Genomic DNA, 22625 nt, shown 5'->3' on the forward strand with positions numbered 1-22625 from the left:
CAGCTATAGCCTGCTCAATCTATTAATATGGGCTTGCTTTTATTTCGTGTGTATAGTGTAAAAATGGTGTAAACTGTACAGACCTTCCCTATAAAGCACAGCAAGTATGACTTTAACTTAATATTTCTGTTTTTATAAACTCACGTGATACACAAGATTACAACCTTGTGCAGAGTTTGAAGTCCGGGATGATGAAGTTTGGGGCTGACAGGCCACTGACAGCACTGACAGTCAGTCTCCAGAGAGCCGTCACTCTCAAAGTAAAGGGCCACGCTGGTATGGTACAGGCACCCTACAGCCACCTGAGACCACCCCCCCTATTGAGTGGCTGACAACTTGTAACATTAGCCATTGTGTTGCAGCCAGGCCATCCATCAAGCCTCGCACCCTACAGTAGCTCTGGTGGTGTGGCGCCCACAGGCAGGACCCATGGTGGGCGTTGAGAACACTCTGTAACTCTGGATGACATCCACCAACCAGTAATTAGATTCGGTCAAACTTGTAATACCCCAGGGAACATTTTGTTGTTGTTTTTTGCAATACATCTCAACTTCCATCCGTTAATTTTATTTAGTTTATATTTAGCATTAGCTTTACACAGCCTTGTCAGCCACGTAGTTAATTTCCATGGTAGGTGGCAGAGCCTCACTGTGTCAGTGGAGTACTGAGGCGACTGGGTAATAATAGTGACAGCAGCGCTAACTGACAGACACAGGGTGTACAGTTTCAACTCTGTAATTACAACTGTGTGTACCCATCCCTTGCTGTATCCACATCACAGAGACGTCTCTTTCATATTATCCCCCACTCTCATCAGCAGGAGGGGGCTTCGCAGTACAGTGGCTTGCTCTCTTGGAGAAGATAATCCGGTAATTACTACGTATGGTGTTAAATCACTTTATTTACTCACAGCAGCTAGTTTGACCAAACATACTACGGGCCTACTGCTGGACATTGCAAATTTGATTTGAGCTTCTCACTAGGTCTGTGTGTATACAGTGTATAAACATGAAAGGTGAAAGCTGCTGTGTAACCTCTGTAAATTGACAAGAAATTAGGTGGTGTTTGTTTCCCAGGCGAGGAGGAAAAATAATGTTATTATCTCAATCCCAGAGGAATTCAGGTGTTTTTGTTCTTATGGACCTCATTGTGCTGAGGACAAGCAGTTCTCCAATATTCTACTTAAGCAAAGAAGTGCTGTTACTGCACTTAAACATCACTCCAGCAGCAGTGAGTTTACTTGAGTTAAAAAACTACTCAAGCAGAAGTGTACGTTTCTATCTTGAACACGGTTACTTTGTTACACATGTTCGCCCTGAAAGAGCCAATAACGCATCCTGATTTAAACCATTTCAAAGTGAATACATCCTGCCAAGCGAGCCCTCTCCAGTTCAGTGATACTCCACTATTGATCATCACATCTTAGTAAGAAATGTTCTTCAAAGATTGCTTTATGAGAATAAGATGTTCCAAGCAAACTCAGTGGTACAGACTTCAGACGGTGCCATAATAACTGATCTGGAGGCTTAATCGTTATTATAGCTTTTCCAGATGCGGCTGAATTAATCAAAACTCTTCACAGCCTTTACACATTAAAGAAATATGCAACAACATAAACATAAATAATGGGGGGGGGGACTTCACAGATTTTGCACATAAAGGTCAGTTATTAACTGGGGTGATGCAGTTTGAAAGATGTGGGCATTTACCAAGCATGTAAGCTATTATGTTGCATTGTGGGAAAGGTAGGATCCTACTTTTTTGGAGCTTGACCTGTACTAAAGATAAAGGCAAGGCAAGTTTATTTGTATAGAACATTTCAGTAACAGGGCAATTCAAAGTGCTTTACATAAAACTTAAAAGCATTGTAGGGAAATTAAAAAAGATATTGAAATACATTTTTAATTGGGTGTAATACAATATAAAATCAGGATAAAATAAATTTTAGTTAATAGAAAGTAAAAAACAGGATAAATCATTGCAGTGTAAGTTATTAATCTACAGCCTTAAATTTGATTTAATTTAAAGCTGTAGGGAAAAGTCTTCAGTCTTGATTTAAATTAAATGAGAGTTTCAGCAGACCTGAAAAGTCTAGATGGTTCATAATGAAGCAAAAGATCAGAAATGAATTTTGGCCCTTAACCATTCAGTGCTTTATTAACCAACAGCAGTATTTTAAAATCAATTATTTGACAGACAGGAAGCCAATGTAAAGGCCTTAGAACTGGAGTGATGTGATCCACTTGTTTGGCCTTCTCAAGCCAGCAGCATTCTGAATCAGCTGCAGCTGTCTGATGGACTTTTAGGGAGACCTGTAAATTAAAAGTCTCCCCCTGCTGCAATTGTTTTTAACCATTCCTTTTTAAAAAAAATCTGTCTCTCTTAATTTACCCAGTTTGTGCGGTACAACATTTCTGGAGTCGCCCTTTAGAAGAAGAATAATTAACTCACACTCACAAATATCAAAATGCATAAATACATTCATTAACAAAGTAATAAGAGTACTTAACAAAACTCTTAGAAAAACCCTTATTTGTTTTCTTGCTGATAGCGACATGAGGAGATCAATACCACTCACATACCTGTGTGTGAAGTACGGAGCTAGTGCGGGGGAGATGGCTAGCTTAATTTACAGCTATAACAGCTATATATACTGCATGTGTAGCCATCACGTAGTGTTCATGTTGATGGATAGAATACTGAGTGCCACTTTTCTTTTGACCTTAAAATGAACTGTCAGACGACGGGGGATGCCTTGACTTCCACACTCAGAAACATATTTCTCTGCCCACCCTACAGATTATACAGAGACAATGCACACTCACTGAGGCAGAGAGAGTCAAAGAGACGGAGAGAGTGAGCGAGAGGAAGCAGGAGACAGAGCTGACTGTGCAATAAACTCAAGCCACTGTAAACCTAACCGGTGTATGTTTGTGTGTGTGTGTGACAGGCCCATGCCAGAAGCTTTGTTACATGTGAGTTGATTATCTTTTGATATTTGTCCAGCTTATCAGCTGTCAGCCATGCATAGTGATTGGTAATTTGGAATTGGAAATGACTAATTTTTTAGTATCTGCTTCACCCTGTCTCTGTCATTTCTTCCTTCCTGCACCTATCAATCCTAAGCAGAGCCACAGGCTGTCCACCCTTGGTGCAGTGAGGTGTGAACTGATGAGACTGGTTACAGGTCACAAGTTCATTTGTGTTGCTCTTTGCACTTTTCAACATTTTTAGCCATGCTAGTGGCGTAGCTCTGGGGATGGAAATGTCGGTCGGTCGGTTGGTTAGTCAGTCCACCACTTTGGTCCAGACTGAAATAACTCAACAATTATGAGATAGGTTGCTAGAGCACTTTTATACAGTCATCCTTGCTCCCCAGAGGATGAATCCTGTTTTGGTGATCCCCGACTTTTCCTCTAGTGCCACCACGAGGTTGACATTTGTGGTTCAGAGTGAAATGTCTCGACAACTACTGGATGGATTAACATGCAATGTGGAGCAGATGTTCCCTTTTAAATGAATGACTTCGAAAACTAAGCGCTGATGATTATGAACATACAATACTGTGTGCAAAAGTGTAACACAGCTACGTACATATCTTAACAGTTCAGTTTCAAAATCAAAAGTTTACATTTGAATAAGACATAACAAGATTAATACAATCAAAACCATTCAATTAATAGCAATCAATAGCAGTTGTAAATTACAAAAACAAAAATAACAAATATAGATATTGTAAACTATAAATAAAGGTGAACAAGATTTAACCTGCAAAACACTGACACCCTAACACTGTAATGCTCATGACAAAGCTTTGATAAACCTTTCTGATATACTGTATGTTTTATATATGCAAGACCTTTTTCTGCTAAAGATTAAAAACACATTTTAGACTTTTTACTGTCTAGCATTTTGGTTCCAATGAGCATTACAGTCTACCTCGACTTAGTCTCATTGTCTTTTACCTTGAAATTAGCACATCTCCTGAGCCAAATGCTGGTACATTTTGGCAAAGCGGGGTCGCAGCAGCATGTACAAAGAGGCATTTTAGGACACTGGAAGATAAATTTAAAGCCCTTTGCGTTGTTAGCCAACTTCAAACAGACTATCTGCAGCTAATGGAGACGGCGATAACTAACAAAGCAACGGATAGATCCCAAACTGAAGTCTCTGGGGAGGGCTGTGGAGACCTATGTGGATATGGAGTCTCTCTCCCGTTCTGTCTTGCCTGTGCTATTTCAGAATCAAAGTGCTCATCATTCATCTATTATTCAATCTGTTTCACTCCACTGTTTCTCTTTCTGTTTTCACATACACCATTTAGCCTCAGCCCACTTGGTGGAGCTAGATTTATTTTTGGATTTTCTTCTGCTTATGACGGAGAAGTCCCGTGTGACCCTTTAATGTTGAGTCTCTTAGATGAAAACACACCCTTTGTACTGAAGCCATGTGCTGTTGTATTGTACATGGATTGTGTCCATTTGCTCTATATTTCACTTCTTTAGGGCAAGTAATGAGTGATTTAATTATTGATCAATCAATACTTTGTATTATTGTATTGATTTGTTCATCGTTTAATCAATATAACCTGAAGAAACAGTAATAAACGTCTGTTACAGTTTCCCAGAGCCTCCTTGAATAACAAATTATCAATGAAATAACAAAGAGATATGCAGCAAATATTCACATTTGAAAATATGAAATATCTGAAAAGATGAAACCAGACAATTTTTGCCATTTTTGCTTGATAAATGACTTAAACAATCACTTGATTATCAAAAATGTTGCCATATAATTTTTCTCAGTTGACAAATTGATTCATTTAAACAGCCATACACTGCATTATAATATCAAACATTAATACTACAATCATTGTTGCTAATATTTGTATCGTTGCTTTCCAGTAATAACAAATTGGGAACGTTTCTTAATTTAAACGAAGCATTTAAAAACTGATTGTATTGTCTGAGCAAAAATGCATCACCTCAGTGCTGAAAACTGCGTAGTTTCTCTTAGCTCATGAAAAGTTGGTGGATTTAACATGACAGTGACGGGGCTAATGTAGTTATTAGCCAGGGAAAGAGAAAGTGTGTTTTAAAATGTGATAGAAACTGCACTAATAGACTGTTAATGCACTTCTACAAGTTATAAGAGAGGATATAGTTGATTTTAGCTTTGCTATCTGAGTGCAGACTGTAACCTCTTTGTAGCCTGGTACAAATTTAGAGAGGAAGAGTGTGTGTGCGTTTGCGTGTGACGAACCATGATAGAAAAGGTTGGTTTGTGGTGCTCTAGAAGCCAGCCTCTAAGAGGTTTTCAGGATGCTGTTTTTAACTATATCTTTCAATGGACAGAACTGTGCTTTAATAATAATGTTTCATTACACAGGATACTAGTTTCTTTGGTAGAATCATTTAAATACAACCAGAAAACTTGGATGTCAAAACCCGGCTTTTGGCCTTACCTTGAATTACTTGGAATCAGCAATTTATTCAGGCCGAGGTCACCGCCGTTACCACTCTGTGCTAATGAAAGAAAAAAAGGAAACAAAGGAAGCTTGGTGGACAAAAGTGTTGGATCAATTGAAACTTCTTCAGATTGCTAAGTCCCCTTCCCCCACTTTTGAGACGAAAGTAGGTTAGGCATAAAACCACTGGAATAACACTGAACCACTATTTACCTTTAGGAAAGTATACTGAGTGTTGTTCAGATGTTCTCAAAGAGATCCAACAACATGACTAATGCCCCTTGATGTTTTTGTAAGTTATGATCTTAGGTTTGTCCCCTCATGAATCTCAACAGAAGCAACCTGATGACCGCTGCGTGGCTGTCGCTGCCTGTGGTATATTCCTCATCACACGGCTCTGAAAGGGCATATTTAATGACCTCTCATTATCATTCCTCTTTGAGAAAATAATTTCCAAACGTCTCTACTCCACTGATTAGGCCTCGAAGGATTCCCCTAATGTCATTTCCACTTCCTCCCTCTTTCCTTTTAATGCAACTCTGTCCCTGGAGTTGCTATTGCATGACCCTGTTGTTCCTTAATCTTTTCTTCTGGTTCCTTACTCACTGCCACCACTCTCCCTCAAGACATGCCCTTTTATGTAACACTGATGTCCTTAACTGTTTGTTTATCTCCCTTTTTCTCTCTCTCTACAGAATGATACCTGGTCAGAGCTGTACTCCTTTGCAGTATTCAAGGCAATGAGCCACATGCTGTGCATTGGTTATGGCCGGCAGGCCCCGGAGAGTCTGTCAGATATCTGGCTCACCATGCTGAGTATGATAGTAGGAGCTACTTGCTATGCTGTTTTCATTGGGCATGCAACAGCTCTTATTCAGTCTCTGGACTCCTCCAGACGGCAGTATCAGGAAAAGGTGAGATCAACTGAAATCAACTCTGTCCTGTGTTCTCAAAGATTTTCTGTTTTCTGTTAACTGCTTAGCATTCAGTTTTTCACTTTTCATGACATTTTGACGTATGTGGTAACTCCGTATTGGTGCCAATACTAAAGTGTATAGTGGATAATCCACATTAAACATTTTACATAGTGTTTTCCATTGTGTGCCAACTATTTGCTTGCAGTTGTTCACTATGAAAATGGAAGTGACCTGCATGATTAGCGAACGTCACCAAAGAGTAACTCCATGTACTTTTATATTTGGGCCATTTTGCTTGCACAAGTCTTTTTTGTATGAAGTACTCTTATAAGAATTAATATGTAGTTACAGCCTCACGTTATGTATCATGTAGAAGAATTAATTATTTTTTTATTGATTATACATTTGGGAAAAGATCAGTGGTATCAGATCAGCACCCACTCCGTATCTGCTGATACTTTAGTTTGGGTATCAGAATCTGTATTGGGGGGAGGAAAAGTTGGATCTGAGGTTGAAGAGCTCCTTCAATTTCTTAAATTCTCTTAGTTGCTCATAACAATGGAACGGCTCAGTAACAGGCACACCTTTTCTCTTCTCTTATTAGCTGCAGCATTACATTGTTGAACATTTGCTATAATTGATTATTTTTTTATAATGCAGGTTTTGAATACAATGAATATGAATCTTGAAAAGTATAACTAGGTGTATTGTGGAGCAACAGCACAGTGAACTATCAGGTGGTTAACCCAAAGGCTACGGCCTATCACACATTATCAGAGCCTGTTTAACCATTTGTATATGTTGTCATTAGATAATTTTTTTCCTTTGACTATCAGATGTCTTTTTGAAACAAGGATGGGGATGATAGCAGTGCTTAACAGTGGTGCAGCAGTGGCCTGTAGTGGTAATAGAGCAGCCTCTGTTTCTAAGCAGAGTCTCACTGGCTGGGGAGCAGGGGGAGTGTTGCTGGCTTTCAGCAGCCAATAAGAAGCTGCGGGTGTGTTCGGCCAGGTAGAGCCACGTCGCCAGAGGCTGGGCATGTGTGTGTGTGTGTGTGTGTGGCAGGGCTGATGAGGGTGAGAGAGAGAGAGAGAGAGAGACAATGAGAAATAGTGTGTGTGTGCGCGATATGATGTCCCCTTGGGCAGCAGAAGAATTGATGAGGCAGCAGACCTGTGTGTCCTGCCAATGTCATCCTGAAGGTGACGTAAGCATCCATGGCTGCCTCTCTCTCTTTTCCTGATCACTCACTCACCGGCTCTACCTGCACTCTTTTTCATCTGTTATGCGTCTTCAACTATTCCTCTCTGCCTCTTAAATGAGCCCACCTGATTTTCTGCTTCATCTCCTAATCTCCCTCTTGTCTTCATCCTTTTCTCTCCCCTTTCTCTTGATCTGAATTTCTCTTTCTTTCTCTCTTTCCCTCTCTCAATCCCCTCTGGTGGTAGTGTCCTTGAGAGGTGCAGTGCTACTGCTAACTGTCTGCTACAGGGAGCAAAGAGAGGGGGAGGGGAAACCTGTGGGAGACGGAAAGGCCTTGTTGTCGACACAACCCTGGTGCACTGCGAGATATTTGAACACAGTCTATTTCACATCATTTAGAGTGTTTTTGTCCGGCTAGCATTGTGTGGAACTCCTTGTAGGTTTTTTTCAGCTATGTGGCTGGACGCTTGGGTATAAATCATGTCCAATAAATTGTTCAGAAGACAACGATTCAGCAAGTTTAGTGCTTAGTGGTGCTCTTGTCTAGACTGTGTGTCCTGGATGATGGCCGTTAAAAGGCTAGAGAGAAATCCATTGAGTTTTGTTTGTGAGGAATTCTTTCTTACACAGTGGGGATTACTGAAATGAGTAACCTGTCCAAGAAAAAGACCCTTCCTCTGCCCCATTTTCCTGTTGCTGGTGGTTGAAAGTTGAACTTTTCACCTCAACAAGCAATCTGAGGTCTTATGAGCTGTGATGTGCTTTAAGTGTGTATAATCCTCAAACTGCCTGTATTTTTATTCAGTTTAAGAATACATTGAGAAGTAGGAAACATATATGCTTTCACATCAGAAATTTATTCATAATGCTGTGTGCTCTGACTGTATTCACTCATGTTTAGACATTTTCTAATGCGTCCTCACCCCGTCCCCGAATATATATTTTTTCTGCTGAGGGCAGGAAGTGCATTTACCCAGAGCCCTTTTTCTGACCAGTTGTCAGAGTTTCTTTTTTTCTGCTGCTCTGTGAGGATTAGTATTTGAGCTGAAGGCGTGTTTATTTAAAAAAAACAAACGTGTAGAGCAGAAAAGTGCCAGCCATGCCAGTGAGGCTGATGCTGCTGGGTGAATTCGCCACGCCTCCAGATAGGACTGTGAGTGACATTTTTATCATTTAGAGAATGTTAGCAAAACACATCTGCTGGCAGTCTGTTACAGCCTCAGAGAGGCTCCAGCTAGCATTGTGTGGAGGATTCCATTTCAGCCCAGCAGGAATGTCAGCCTTACAATCAATGTGGGTTAAATTTAGGGAGAATTTGGCTTGATGGCTTTGGTGCAGAGACCTATGAGTTATTTATACATAGTAACAGTGCACGCTGACACACAGCAGAGGGGCAGATAGGCCGACATAGAAAGAAGCAGTCTCACTTGTGCCAGCTTTAATGCACCTTTGCCAACAATGCAAATGACAAATTCAGGCTGTGTTTCTGGTGATGACAAAATTTGGCTATGAGCTTTTGGGAACTTGCATGCTGACATTACCCTCTTTAATGTAATACAGTGCGAGATAGAAAAGGCAGCTTTAAAGGCCCTTCACATCCATGGTCTGCCTCCCGTTAATCTGTCACACAATATTCATATTAGATTTGCTGCACCTGTTTGGGTGGGAGAGGATGTGTCTTTATTATTCTTATTAGTTTGTGAAGTCTGGTCTAATAAGTAAGAATAATGGACACCTGTGTAGGTGTGTAGGTCCTTAAACAGCCTGTTGTTTTGATGCAGTCAGAAATGTGGAATGAGGCTAAACGCAGAGAAGGAAGGATGCTACCTGGCTGCAGTGAGTGCAAGCACAGTGACAGAGTTAATGACAGTAAAATGTTTATGTATAATTTACATATCTGTGCTATGCTAGCTCCTACAGTTTATGTTTACAACCCTACCCACGCTATTTCCTGTCCATTACAATACATATATATACATTATTTCTTTAATATACATTTGAGATATGTTGACATAATTAAAGAGTTTTTGTTTTGGATAGAACATATGCATGTTGAATATTCTCTTCTTTTATTCACAAAATTACTGATTTCAGAAAACCTCACAGTAGAATCAAAAATACTGCAGACTTTCTGTATATAAACCAGTTTAGTTTTAGACCTTTTTAAGAAAAATAGCAGATTAAAATTTTTAATCATCTCCTAATGGCCTCACGGGGGGGTTGTACATTGAATCAGCTCTCCGCTCTTGTAGTCGTAGAGACTTACCTCAGTCAGCAAGACAGAGCGCAGACAGCAGTCTGAGGTCTCTGCCATGATGTGGCACAGGACAGGATGCAAGATTGTTTTCTTCCTCCTCCTCCTCCTCCTCCTCCTCCTCCTCCTCCTTCTCCTTCTCTCCCTCTTCGTGCTGCTGCCACCATCAACAACAGTAATCTGTCTTCTCTTAGCCAGACTGCTTGTTACTGATCACTCCAATTATCCAGAGTCTGGTTGACTTTGCAAGATAGTGGCCAAAGAGAGAACAAAAACAGCGTCCCTTTAGTTGTGTCAAATGATATTCACTACTCTAGTAGAAGGGGTGTCTGATGAATAAACCCTTATCAGCCAGTCTTCTTTGGTCATTAGTCCCTTTGACTGAATTATAGGATTTTCAGTGTTTCCTTAGAAGCCTCGTTTCATTTAATGAGACTTTGTACTGTGTGATACCCTGCAGAGTGTTGTTCCTCCCTGTATACACATCTCCAAATTGAAGAAAGACAAGACAAGCACTGACTTACCACTATCTGATTTTCTTCTCTTTGGTGAATGTGCCTTATGATATAATGAGGCGATTTTGCAGGGAATTAAGTGAATGAATTATACATCCACATAGCCCTTTGGGATGAACCGGAATTAGAATTTCCAATGGAGAGAAGTTGCGGGATGAATGAGCAGGAGAAGAGAAAAAGAGGGGAGTTACGGAGGGAGGAAGGAAATGAAATTGATTGAAAGGAAAGAAAGAAGGATATGGGAATGACAAAAAGCTGATGTTGGATCAGTGGTTAATGGGCTTAAAAGTAGAATAATACAATCACAGTCAAAGACCAAACTATACATTTTCATCTGAATAACAAATCCCCCCCTAAAAACCTCCCAAAAACAGCAGTTTAAATGACAAATTGTCAGTCGAGCGTTTTGCTGCCGTCATCAGTGTGTGACACATAAAAATGGATGTCATTTTCACTCTCATTTGGGTGTTTGTCAGTCCCATCTGAGTGCTGTAGCGCACCAGCCAAATGCTTGCTCCTGCTCCTCTGTGTCACTGGAGAGATTTCAGGTTGGTCTGGTGATGACGTGGCTCTCAAAGTCATGTCATCAAATGCCGGCAAGTAAGTTCAGTTAGATAGACTTTTGCTGCCTCATTCATTTGGGCTTAGTCACAAGCCTCTGGAATGACTTTCATGTCCAACCACAGCTACTTGGTGGCGGCATCTCTGCGGGGAGTGTGTGGTCTTCCCTCGCTGCCAGACTACCCCATGCCTACACTTTGCTCAGAATCAGCACTTCCATTCTCTGAAAGGCACACCAGCTGCAGCGTTAGTTTTGACACGTCAGGCAAAGAGTTGTGACACAGGGTCATTTCTTCAGGCCACTCTCCATCTGCAGATGTCAGGAAGCAGAGTCACTCATGCAGGTGAGACCTTGTGTTGTGTAACTCTATCAGAGGAGCTGCCTACCAACCAGCAGACTGGTTGCATGTTTGGTTTATTTATGTTTATGTTATATGGCAGAAGGGAGCAGTGTGGGTGACGATATCAGTGAGAAACATGCATTGCTTTTTCTGGGCAGAGTGACAATACTTTTCCTGCCTAGCACTGTGAGATTATGGTACAACCTACCAACATCCCCTCTAAAGAAACAGTATAGGCTGTGAATTTAACCTACATACAGTTCAGAAAGTATTTGTTTTACTGTTTTGGCTCTGTAATCCAGCACATTGGGTTTGAAATAGAACAGGGACTATGAGGCTTTAAGCTTTTACCACCTACTGTTCCTCATGTGAGATGCTACCATTATGTGGAACTGTCTGTGGATTGCACTCTTTGCACTGCACCCTTCAGTCAAAGTGGTCACACACAGCTACAGTCATGCAAGCAGCTCTGTGATGCTATAGTTAGGTACAGCGGTGCTTTGAGATAAATGCTAATGTCAGCATGCAAACATGGTAACAATGCTAACATGCTGATGATTAGCAGCAACAGTTCCACGTTAAAATGTCTAAAAACGACTAGACCTTTAACATTACCTCGTCCATGAATGTGATTCCTGCCTGCGTCACATCAGATAGATTTTCATCTGTGGTTGTTTAACAATGAAGACAAAAACTCCCATGATCCCACACTACTTCAAGATGTCGTCAAACTATGTCTTTTGTTACTGTTTCGATGTGAGAGACCCCATAGCGGCAGAAATTAAATACCAACATTTTATAATTAGAGCAAAAGAGGAAAGTACAGCTGAGGCTGACAGGTATTCATTAGTTCTGCAGGCAGACTTTGTCATTAACTAAAGTACTGGTCAAAATCTGTCCGAAGTGAAAAGTCAGGAGGTGAGTCAGGAGATTGAAGAGAAGTAGTGCAGAAGTAAAGGTCCAACAGTGCAATAAAATATCCTAATACTCTCTGACTGCACTGTAAATAAATTGCGTAGTTAAGATAGTTTAGTTGCGGGTGCTAATGTGACCCTAGTAATGTGAGCTAGTACTCACATGGGCAGGTCTGTTTGGTTTGGTGGTTAAGGTGCAAGACAATATCAGCTGGTACAACATTATAGTGGGGTAGTGATTTTTAGCTCAAAATGTGAGTTAGTGCACTACTATGATTCAATATTTTCCTTGTGTACACAAGTACTCCATTATGTACAACTAGAAATCTTTGTTTGCCAAATATGTCTCTCTTTTGGAAACAGGGAGCCAGTCTGTCTGTCTCAGACCACAAACCATTTCCAATTTATGCATTTATCTTATGCTGCTGAGGATCCAGAGCTCGTAACAGAGTGTGAGCAGGTGGACGTCATTGTTTTGCTCATGGCCTCTGACAGGACACAGGGCAGTACTGTCTGCAACAGAAGTGAACCTGGGACCTTCAAGTTGTGGGTCGGTCTCGCTACTCTGAAGCAAAACCTGCTGAAGATGTTGTCAGGAGATGTCCCTTGATGCCAGCTAACAGAGTTTTAGGACCGACGGGATAGAGGCGGTATGGGCGGTGACTTCCTCAGTCCCTGGAAGTTGTGAGTACACAGTGTTTGCCAGCCACACTGCCTCTCAAAAGGTGTGTTTCGGACAGCTTTATAGGTGCAGGGTTGAGCTGTGCATCTTATGAAGCTGTCCAATTGAGCTGGGTTGAAGTGCAAACAGTCTGACAACAAAGTACAAGGACAAATCTTTCTTTCTCACATTCACTGTCTGTTCTGTTTACCTCCACATCTATCAATCTCCTCTCTGCAGCCCGGCCACGTACTTTTTGGTTTCTCAGTGGTCACTTTGGATGGATTGGGATTAGCATAGCTCAACAATAGAAGCTGATTGTTTGTGTTGTTGCCGTGTTGGACCCTTCACTGTCTATTGAGCTGGCATTGATCAGTGGTGTATGTCTTTATTTCAGTCGACAGCTGAATGATGTGTACTTGCACTGTGTTGTGCGGTTGGTTGTTGACTCACTGGAAGAAATACGGGTAAAACAGTGTTGTGTCATGCTCAGAAAGATACTTTGTTTGTTGTCTTTAATGAGCTTCGTCCCTTTTGCTGTTGAATTATACTACATTCTATGGAGTAAAAAAATAAAGAAACTAACTGAGAGGTGTTTATGTTTTGTCCACCCAACAATAAAATACTAGAAAAACCTCTGAGGATACAATTCAACCATACCATAAACTACTGCCTCCAAAAGGGCCATAAATTTCAATCAGCCCCTCTCTGAAACAGTTTCAATATAAACTGAACAGCATAACCTTCAAGGTAGGATTTATTGTAGGGTTGTTGAATTACACTGGAACTGAGAGTAGGAAACAATGTACTATGATGTGTAAATGCTAAATGTGTAACTGCTTACTGAATATCATATCAAAAGAATCTATTTTGCTGTGTTTCCGAGGTGCTGTCATGCAAAAATATGCAAAGATCTCCGATTCTTTGTGCTTTAAAACGTGCAACCAATTGCACCATAACCTTACAAGTACAGTATTTTTTTAAGGTTGGTGGGTAACCTTTTATTCATAGCTTTAATCTATATTTTATATCTTCATTATTGTCAACAAATTCCATGAAAAGGCCAAAACCAACATTGTATTAGTCCGTTCCTCAATTTTTTTTCATTTTTTACCCTGTCTTTAGCTTTTAGCCCCAAGCCCATTTGTTCCTCCCAGATGTAAGTGTAGATATTAGCAATTGTTACTGAAACAGGAGGAAATACTGAATAGATTGGGGACTATTTTCAGCTGAGGAGAAATACACATTATTTTCTATAGGGGGTATTTAATGGCAGGAGGTGTATGTGGGATTAACTTGAAAAAACCTGCAGTGCCCTTTTTCATCATAATGAAGGAACATCCATTGCTACAGTGTGGCTCATTTATATGTTTTACTAAGCTATATCATGCTTTGACTACACAGACGATTCTTGTTGGTAGGATAAATGCATTGTTGGTTTTGGTCTCTGCGTGGGATTTTTCTGACAATATGAAAAATATTGATCATCACCAGACAGGGACAATACGGTTAAACATTGTTACAGTGGGAAAAGAAACATTTCAAAACTATTTTATGCACTGCATTAACAGACCATTATCTCTGTCCCTCTTAGTACAAACAAGTGGAGCAGTATATGTCCTTCCACAAGCTGCCCGCTGACTTCCGGCAGAAAATCCATGACTATTATGAGCACAGATATCAGGGCAAGATGTTTGATGAGGAGAGCATTTTGGGAGAACTCAGCGAGCCTCTCAGAGAGGTAAGACATAAACCCACAATTTCTTGTAGTTTTTTATAGTATGATACATTCAAGTTGTACGATTATCTTTATGTTTGAGATTCACTGTTTTCACTGTGATCTTCCTTTCGGTGATGTACATGTGATTATGAAAATACAAATACCTGAACACACCCTTCATGCATGCCGAAACTTGACCGCAGTGTATTACCTTAGTTTCACATTTGGCAGATATTTCTCCTGTCCTTGTACACACCAAACAATGTGTCTTTTCTTAGGAAATTGTAAACTTCAACTGTCGGAAGCTCGTGGCATCCATGCCACTGTTTGCCAACGCAGAGCCCAACTTTGTGACAGCCATGTTGACCAAGCTGCGTTTTGAGGTGTTCCAGCCACATGATTACATTATAAGAGAGGGCACCATTGGGAAGAAAATGTACTTCATTCAGCACGGAGTCTGCAGCGTCATCACTAAGGGCACTCTGGCAATGAAACTCTCTGATGGCTCTTATTTTGGAGGTAGGATACAGTTTGAGTATAAAGCGTTTCTTTCTGGTCATGCTGTGTTTAGCTTCTTTTTTAGGCAGTTTCAATCTCTCCTTCCTCGTTTCAGAGATCTGTTTATTGACGAGGGGTCGGCGAACAGCCAGCGTGCGAGCAGAGACTTACTGTCGACTCTACTCTCTGTCTGTTGACCACTTTAATGAGGTGCTGGAAGAATATCCCATGATGAGACGAGCCTTCGAGACGGTTGCCATTGACCGTCTAGACCGCATAGGTAAAAAAAAACTAAATTAAATTCACTAAATTAGGAAGAATATATTAGAACGATGGAGTTCCTCCAGTTCATACACACATAAGATTAGAGCCTGACATAAACAGTACATTTATGTAGTCAAAGCATATGTAGCTTTGAAAAGTCAAAGCTACATATTGTAGCATTATTGCAAGCAACTTAATGTCTCTGCATACAGCTCTTTTTTAAATAAAAAAGCACTCTAAAATGAACTCCATGTACAGAAAACAAAATAATATTTTACATAGGAAATGTTTTCAGAATATTATTGTTGAAATAGGCAGTAAAATGAGCTGTGCTGTTCCCTCAGGATGACACGGGACACTGTAACAATAGATGAGAGTGCAGGGTGAAACATCCATTTTCCTCAGGGCTTGTTCTGCTAGAGGATGTACCTGGTGTGAAGGACATCACATGCTATATCTAACTCATATTGTTCTCCCTTTCCAAATCCTCATGTTTCCATATTTTTATGCTTTGTTCAGCTTTTTGCCCTCTCTGTCTTGTCCTTTCTCATTTCTGTTTTTAGCTCTTTAATGATCAATCCATTTCTTTCGTTCTGCAGGTAAAAAGAACTCCATCTTGATGCACAAGGTTCAGCATGATCTCAACTCTGGTGTGTTCAACAACCAGGAGAACGAGATGATCCAGGAGATTGTCAAGTACGACCGTGAAATGGTGAAGCTGGTGGACCTGCAGCGGCCGCGGGCCATGTCTATGACCCCTTCCATCGGTGGTATCTTTGCTCCTCCTGGCCAACCGCAGTCAGGCTCTGCTATTGCCACTCTTCAGCAGGCTGTGGCCATGAGCTTTTGTCCGCAAATGGCGAGTCCCCTGGTAGGTCCAGGGACTCTGCAGTCTCCTCGTATGGTGCGACGGTTCCATGTGATGCAGAACCTGGCCAGCCCAGTCTCCATGTCTCCTCTTCAGTCTCAACCCCCCCAGGCGTTCGGAGGGGCTTTTGGATCCGCAATCTCCAGCCCACCTGTACAAAGCCCACTCGCAGCTTCAGGACGGACTTTCCAGTACATGGCAAGTGCAGGACCCTCTGGTTCCCAGTTGTCCCTAGTACAGCACCATGCACCCAGCCCCACACAGACCCAGCAGAGGCCTGCCTCGCACAAGAGCACCCACTCCCTTCATACAGGTAGCTTAAGCCAGGATACCCGGGCCCTGTCTGCCTCCCAACCTTCCCTCCCCCAGGAGGGAACGCCACAAGCTGCCTCTGCAGCCCCCAGCCCCCCACCATCCACCCGCACCTCCAACAACTCCATCGGCCCCCCTCAGCCCCCTCACCCCAGCCTGCCAGGGCCCTCAGGGGTAGGGAGATCAGCAGGAGCTCAACAGAGGGTGGCCTTTGCCTCTACACCTCCTCCCGGTGGACCTGCTGGAACAGGAGCAGTAGCAGCAGCTGCTGGGTCAGGACCTCCAGACTCTGGACTTCCCAAGAAAGATTCAATTGTCAGCCTTCCAGAGCTAGACTCTGCCAGATCCCGGCTGTCTTCCAACTTGTGACCCTGGTAGAGTTCAGGAAAGAGGCCTTTTTTGTAGGAGAATCTGTTTGTTTTAGGTCAGTCCAGCTGATCTGTCAGTCTGCTAAATGACCAATCAGCTACCGCCAGCGCCACCAGTCAATTGACCTGGATGCACTGTACGCTGGTGTCAGCAGATGGAAAAGAGCAACTCAAAGTCTTGAGATACTTTGGCTAGGAGGAGTCTATACAATTTAACTAGTATAACTTAAGGTTGAACTGGCCTAGTCTACTGTGCCAGCACCTTTAGTCTTAGTATCACCCCTTACACACTGCTTCCAAACACCTACTGTATATCGCTGTCTTTACTGTAAAGATATGAAGAAAAGTATGATTAATGTAACTATTGCATACTGTGTAGAATCCATGCAATGCAATCTAGCAGGAGCTGGACTTAAAAATGAAAATCAGGGACTTGAGGTCAAATGACAATGACATTTTAAGCATTCAAAAAGTGTTTTCAGTGTAATTTTTCCGTATAAGCTGTCGTAGCAAAAGAACACATTGCTCTTCATATTGTTTAAACTAGTAGTGAAAATAGTGTTTTAGACTGCTGGTCGATCTTACATCGATGTGTAAATAGTTGATGAAAAAAGTACAGAGGGATATTATATTCATTGTATCTACCCAAACCAAAGTTGAGCTTGAACACAAAGTCTGGTTGTGTCTGTATCAACTAAAAAAGAAACATAGAAGAAAATGCCATTTATTTAACTGCCTTGATTCAACGTTAGAAGCCATATATTTGGTTTGTGTGTATGTATATATGTGGGTGTAAGTTTGTGTGTGTGAGTTTGTTGGTACATTTTTGTTCTATTTTCAGAGAATGGACTCGCACACTCTCTACACTGCTTTGTCAAGTGCGATTGGTTTCACATGCTGATGGTGGCACTGACCAGTTTTCATGAAACATCTGAGAGGCGGTCAGCTGTTTGGTCAGCGTACTGATTGTAACCCTGATGGTTAAATAATATGAGCTTTATTGAAAGGAAACATTTGTGAACAACCCATACTATATACTTGCTTGTTTTTGTCTAGGTTTATTGATTAACACATGCAATATAATTCTGCAATACTCTACCCCGCCTATATATAAAAATATGAATATAATATCTATATATATGCTGTACAGGAAAGTGAACTTGTTTCTTTTTTCTTTTGTTTTCTTTTTAATGTGAACTCTGAATCCAGCAGCTATTGTGGCTTCACTTGAGGTATTGTAATCCAGTGACCATGTTGTTACCTTAACCAAAAATGTTTGAGGGAATGAGGGGATGTGCAGTGTCATTTTTCATAAAAACAGATGGGATAAACTACTTAAAACTGGTTTAGAGTCACAGGAGGAATCCACGCTTTGAGTTCAGCAAGTCAGATCCTCAAAAATGTCACATTAAAGCCCATTTGAAGATATAAAATTGTAACATGAATGCGGGGTTTGGGGTGGGCAATATGGGGTACGAATGCCTCACATGTAAAAACTCTTTGTCCATATCAAACTCTCTGTGTGCCCCATATCACCCAAAACTCCCATGAATGTCTCAACATTTAGACCCACAACAATCCTATTGTACAAATTTTGGGATTGGGTTGAGGCTTTGGTCATATTTATTCTAAATATTCTGATCCTGCTGAACCTAAAAGCCTTCTCTTGCTGAATGTATGCCATACAAGAAGGGAGACAGCTAATCAGATTAAAACTGCCATGTAAATAAGGGGACATTTAAAGAGGCTTTTATGATGCAAGGGGGTTGTGGGCGTTGCTGTATCTGTTGCTGAGTGTCTGTGTGATCTTTTTAGGTTTGATTTTGCTTCTCTGGGTAGAACGTTGCTGTATTTAACCTGTATGCTAACCCCCCACCCCCTACACCCTACACCCTATCCCCAGATCTTACACAAGAGGATACAATTTTTTTTGTTCATTCATTGAAGTGGGTGTGAACCAGAGCGAGTCATAACCACTTTGAACTCCTCGGTCCAAAGCGAGCACTGAGGACATTCAGTTAAGCACCTGGTGTTGCAATCAAAATAAAAATCGATGCTTTATTCTCTTAAATGGTTGCAGTACTGCTCTTGGACCCATTATCTGGTTAAACTGAAAGGACAACAAGTGAATACAATTGGGATAGAAAATAGGCAGCTGATTCAATGTATTAAACAAACATCGTGTCCAACTTTTTCAGCTCTGAGCATCGATCCAAAGCCAAACTGTAAATCAATGCGATGGACATTTCACTCAGGTTTGCTATCTTCCCAGAGAGATGTATTGATTACTGTAGTGTGGCTTTCTATTGATTTATGTAGACTTGTCTATCCTTCCATGATCAACCTGTTGATGCTGAAAGATTCCCCTTGAATTTTGATTGGCTGAGAAAAACAAGGAGGACCTAATTGAGTCATAACCCTCAGATTGTTTTTAGTGTAACTCGCTGTCATTTTGTTTTGATCACTTTACCTGAGAGCTGTTGAAATCTTGAAACAAGGTGTAGGTGATTGTTTTTATCCAAGGGCTTCATAATATGGCTTGTAAACCTTGGCTCATTGTAGAGCAGCCACATTTTCACTTTAGGTTTGATCAGTAACATGCACTAAACCTTGTTCTTTGTCATTACTGGGTCACAGTGCTGCAACCAGCTTCGTCAGCAACACAGGAACTTTGTATTGCTTTTTTCCTATGGGAAAGGTACATGCCAAAATGCCAATGTGATTGTGAATGAGCCGAGTCCATTTGAGCCAATAGCTGTTGTGTGCTTCAATACTGTTCCAGTGCAATCAGTTGGTCCTCGTCCCTATTCCTTTGTGCTAATACCAGAGTTTGCCCTATTAAGCTGCTATCAGGACTGTGCTGATATTATTTGAATTTTTGAGTCTGAGTCCACAGTCAGTGAGAGCAAGATGGAAGGAGAGTTAAAGAGCTAATGTTTCAGGCAATATCAGGCACCGTCTCTATTTCATTGCATCCATCCAGTAAGGTACTGTAGTGTGTAATTCACTCCCGATCAAAGGATGGCATCCCAGATACTTTAATCAGTACCACTCTGTTTCAACCCTCAGCCATGAGGCTGATACAGTCCTAGCAAAGCACTCACTTCTGTCAGTTATCTGTTTTGTGTCTGTGTCACAAGTGTGTCCAATCAGTTGGCTTCCAGCCGCTGTTGACGTGTGTGTGATGTAGCGCTGTATTTGCCTGATGACGGGGGGTTCAAAGTCAAAGTGCGATTGTTTAATGGTCCTTCTTCTGGACCTTGCTGTGAAGTGGGATTGAAATCCCACATACATGTTTGACACTGACTGACAATTATTGAGAGTATCTAGTTTCAAACCTCTCATTCTTGCTGTACCAGATATAAAGGGTACTGAATGCCTTGATGTTGATATGTTAGTAAATCAGGGTATTATTTTTGTTTGTAAAAGTGTCTGTGATTTATCAGAATATTTTGTTTGGTTATTGTTTTTGCAATGTGCCCCATGCACATGAACTGTATATACCTTGTGCCTAGTATATCTAGTTTCCACATAGTCTATTTTTGTGGTATGTATGTGCCTGTAAAAATGCAAATATGTGTTTTTATTTTCAACTTGCAATATATGTAAAAACAAACAAACAAACAAAAAAACATTAGATGAAGACTACTATTGCTAAATTAAAATGACAATGTCAGTATATATAATTTACCCTAATTTGGGAAACACAAAATTGCACATTTTTGTTGGTTTGAGCCTTCCAACACCATGCGCGCTGTACTCTGTACTTTCATGTTCTGTACATATGGTATAAACAGAGATGTGGGGCACATTGTTGTGTTTTACCACAACTTGCTGTATAAGAAACATTTTCTACAGTGAGAGGGTGAGCTCTGACACGTTTCTGGTGGATATTGGCAGTCTAGACATTGGCTTAGATGACCTTCTTGCTGCACAGAGCCAAAAATCACAAAGGAAATAATTAATAAAACTGTGGCGGATGCCTGCATAATATCAATACAGAAACAAAAACTAGCCGTGCTGAAAAATCTTTCTCAAACCATATTGTTGCACAGGTCTTTTAACTGATGCTAGTTGCACATTGATGATCTGGTGTTTGCTAATTTGAAAAAAAACATCTCTCCAAGGCTGAATTTGGCTCACGAGCCACAGCAGTCACAAGCTTGACTCCCGGTTGAGTTAACCTTGACAGTTGATAGCAGAGTGCATGCTTGTATTTTTCTTATCTAAGCGGAGTTCTGTGTACGATTCTTAGTGGGACCTTCAAATCTAGTGCACCAACTACTGTACAATGATTTTATTTAGTCTAACAGTTAAACCTTTGTGTCGTAGCTACTGTAGCCTGCTTAGCTTACCTAAGCCTTCTCTGCTTCAGGACTCTGTGTATTGTGTGCTTGAGTTTGTGTGTGCGTGTGTGTGTTCCTGTGCCTTTCCTTCTATAATGTTGGTCCCACTTGAGAATATGATGCCATTTAGGGGTTTGAAACCTACATGAAGCTGAGAGAGACACCAGCGCAAGCTGGAAAGTGTTACATGGTCACAACTTCACTTGTTCTAAAAACAACAACACTGAAATGCTCCTAGAAATGACTCTAGCACATCCCTAGACTTAGTAGCATTCCATGGCATGCACGAGCAGCTCGGTGTGGGCATCCAGGCACACTTTAATACCAGCACCATGTAGACAACAGCACAGATATCTGACACAGCATGTGTCGCCTCTCTCTCTCTCTCTCTCTCTCTCTCTCTCTCTCTGGAGGCCAATCTGCAACCATTTCAGGCTGTGCTTGGCTTCTGCTCTTAACAAAAAGGTTAAAGTATATCAGAACTCCAGCTCTGTCTAAGTTGATGTCTACAATCCCAAATCAGCTCCAAGCCCGAGCCGCAGCACTTCAAAATCGATCTCAAAGGATCTGGGGGGGTGGGGGGGGTTCTTAAGATGCTGGTGAAATTTGTTGCCGTCCAGTCCTTTCAGACTGCGATGCACAGCTGGCGGCGAGGGCGCGGGGCTGATTTGAGCCTGCGTCCAAAAGACTGTCTTGTCCACCACCTCTGCTGGCCGAGAACACAGAGCCACACCCTGGTCTCTCTCAATAAGCTGGTCTGTCAGTCAGTGGCAATGTCGTTTAAGCGTTCGTAAAAAGACGATACATTGTTGTGCAATAAAAAGATGAGCGCATTGGCATACTTACCTCTGTGTGTGGACTTTTATTCATTGTTGGGGTTTGTTGTTGGTCGGTATACTGTGTTGGATGCAGAGTATGTGAACATTTAACGTACCTCTTAGAGTTAAATTGATAGCTGCAAGTATGTACGCACACACACACACACACACACACACACACACACCTCAACCCTGTAAATCAGCCAGCAACCCCTCCACCCTTGTTCTACCCCACATTAGATGAGATCTCTCTCTCTGCAGACAGGGGCTCTGCTGCATCCCTGATGAGATGTCTGAGCTCAGTCTATGAGGTTTCCACTGTGTGTGTGTGTGTGTGTGTGTGTGTGTCTGCGAGAACGCACACAGCACAGCAGCAAGTGTATTTATTCCTGTACTTAAGAGTGCATGTGCGCACACGCAAGCCCTAGTTTTGTATTTGTCTGATACTGAGAGAGAGTAAATGAACCAGTGGCAAGAGTGTGTGTGTGTGTGTGTGTGTGTGTGAAAGGGTGGGTGGGTGTGTGCGTCAGAGATGAGGGCAGTCCAAGGACACACTCCTCTGGCAGCCTGGGAGCAGCACCCACCCATTCCCTCTCCG

General features: G+C 41.5%; 1 protein-coding gene across 1 annotated transcript in view; it reads left to right on the forward strand.

Annotated features, from left to right (window-relative positions):
* Nucleotides 1-21769, forward strand: part of LOC119902907 (potassium/sodium hyperpolarization-activated cyclic nucleotide-gated channel 2-like) — a 30370-nt gene extending 8601 nt beyond the window's left edge. Inside the window, exons 4-8 of the mRNA XM_038719298.1 lie at nt 6163-6381; nt 14428-14574; nt 14832-15072; nt 15167-15331; nt 15915-21769. Of these exons, the coding sequence (XP_038575226.1) occupies nt 6163-6381; nt 14428-14574; nt 14832-15072; nt 15167-15331; nt 15915-16864 (1722 nt within the window). The 3' untranslated portion in view covers nt 16865-21769. The remainder of the gene's footprint in view (nt 1-6162; nt 6382-14427; nt 14575-14831; nt 15073-15166; nt 15332-15914) is intronic.
* The last annotated feature ends 856 nt before the right edge of the window (nt 21770-22625 follow it).

Source organism: Micropterus salmoides, unplaced genomic scaffold, assembly GCF_014851395.1.
Source record: "Micropterus salmoides isolate LMB-PRFRI ecotype aquatic unplaced genomic scaffold, ASM1485139v1 Ms_hic_scaffold_14, whole genome shotgun sequence".
Lineage (NCBI taxonomy): Eukaryota > Metazoa > Chordata > Actinopteri > Centrarchiformes > Centrarchidae > Micropterus > Micropterus salmoides.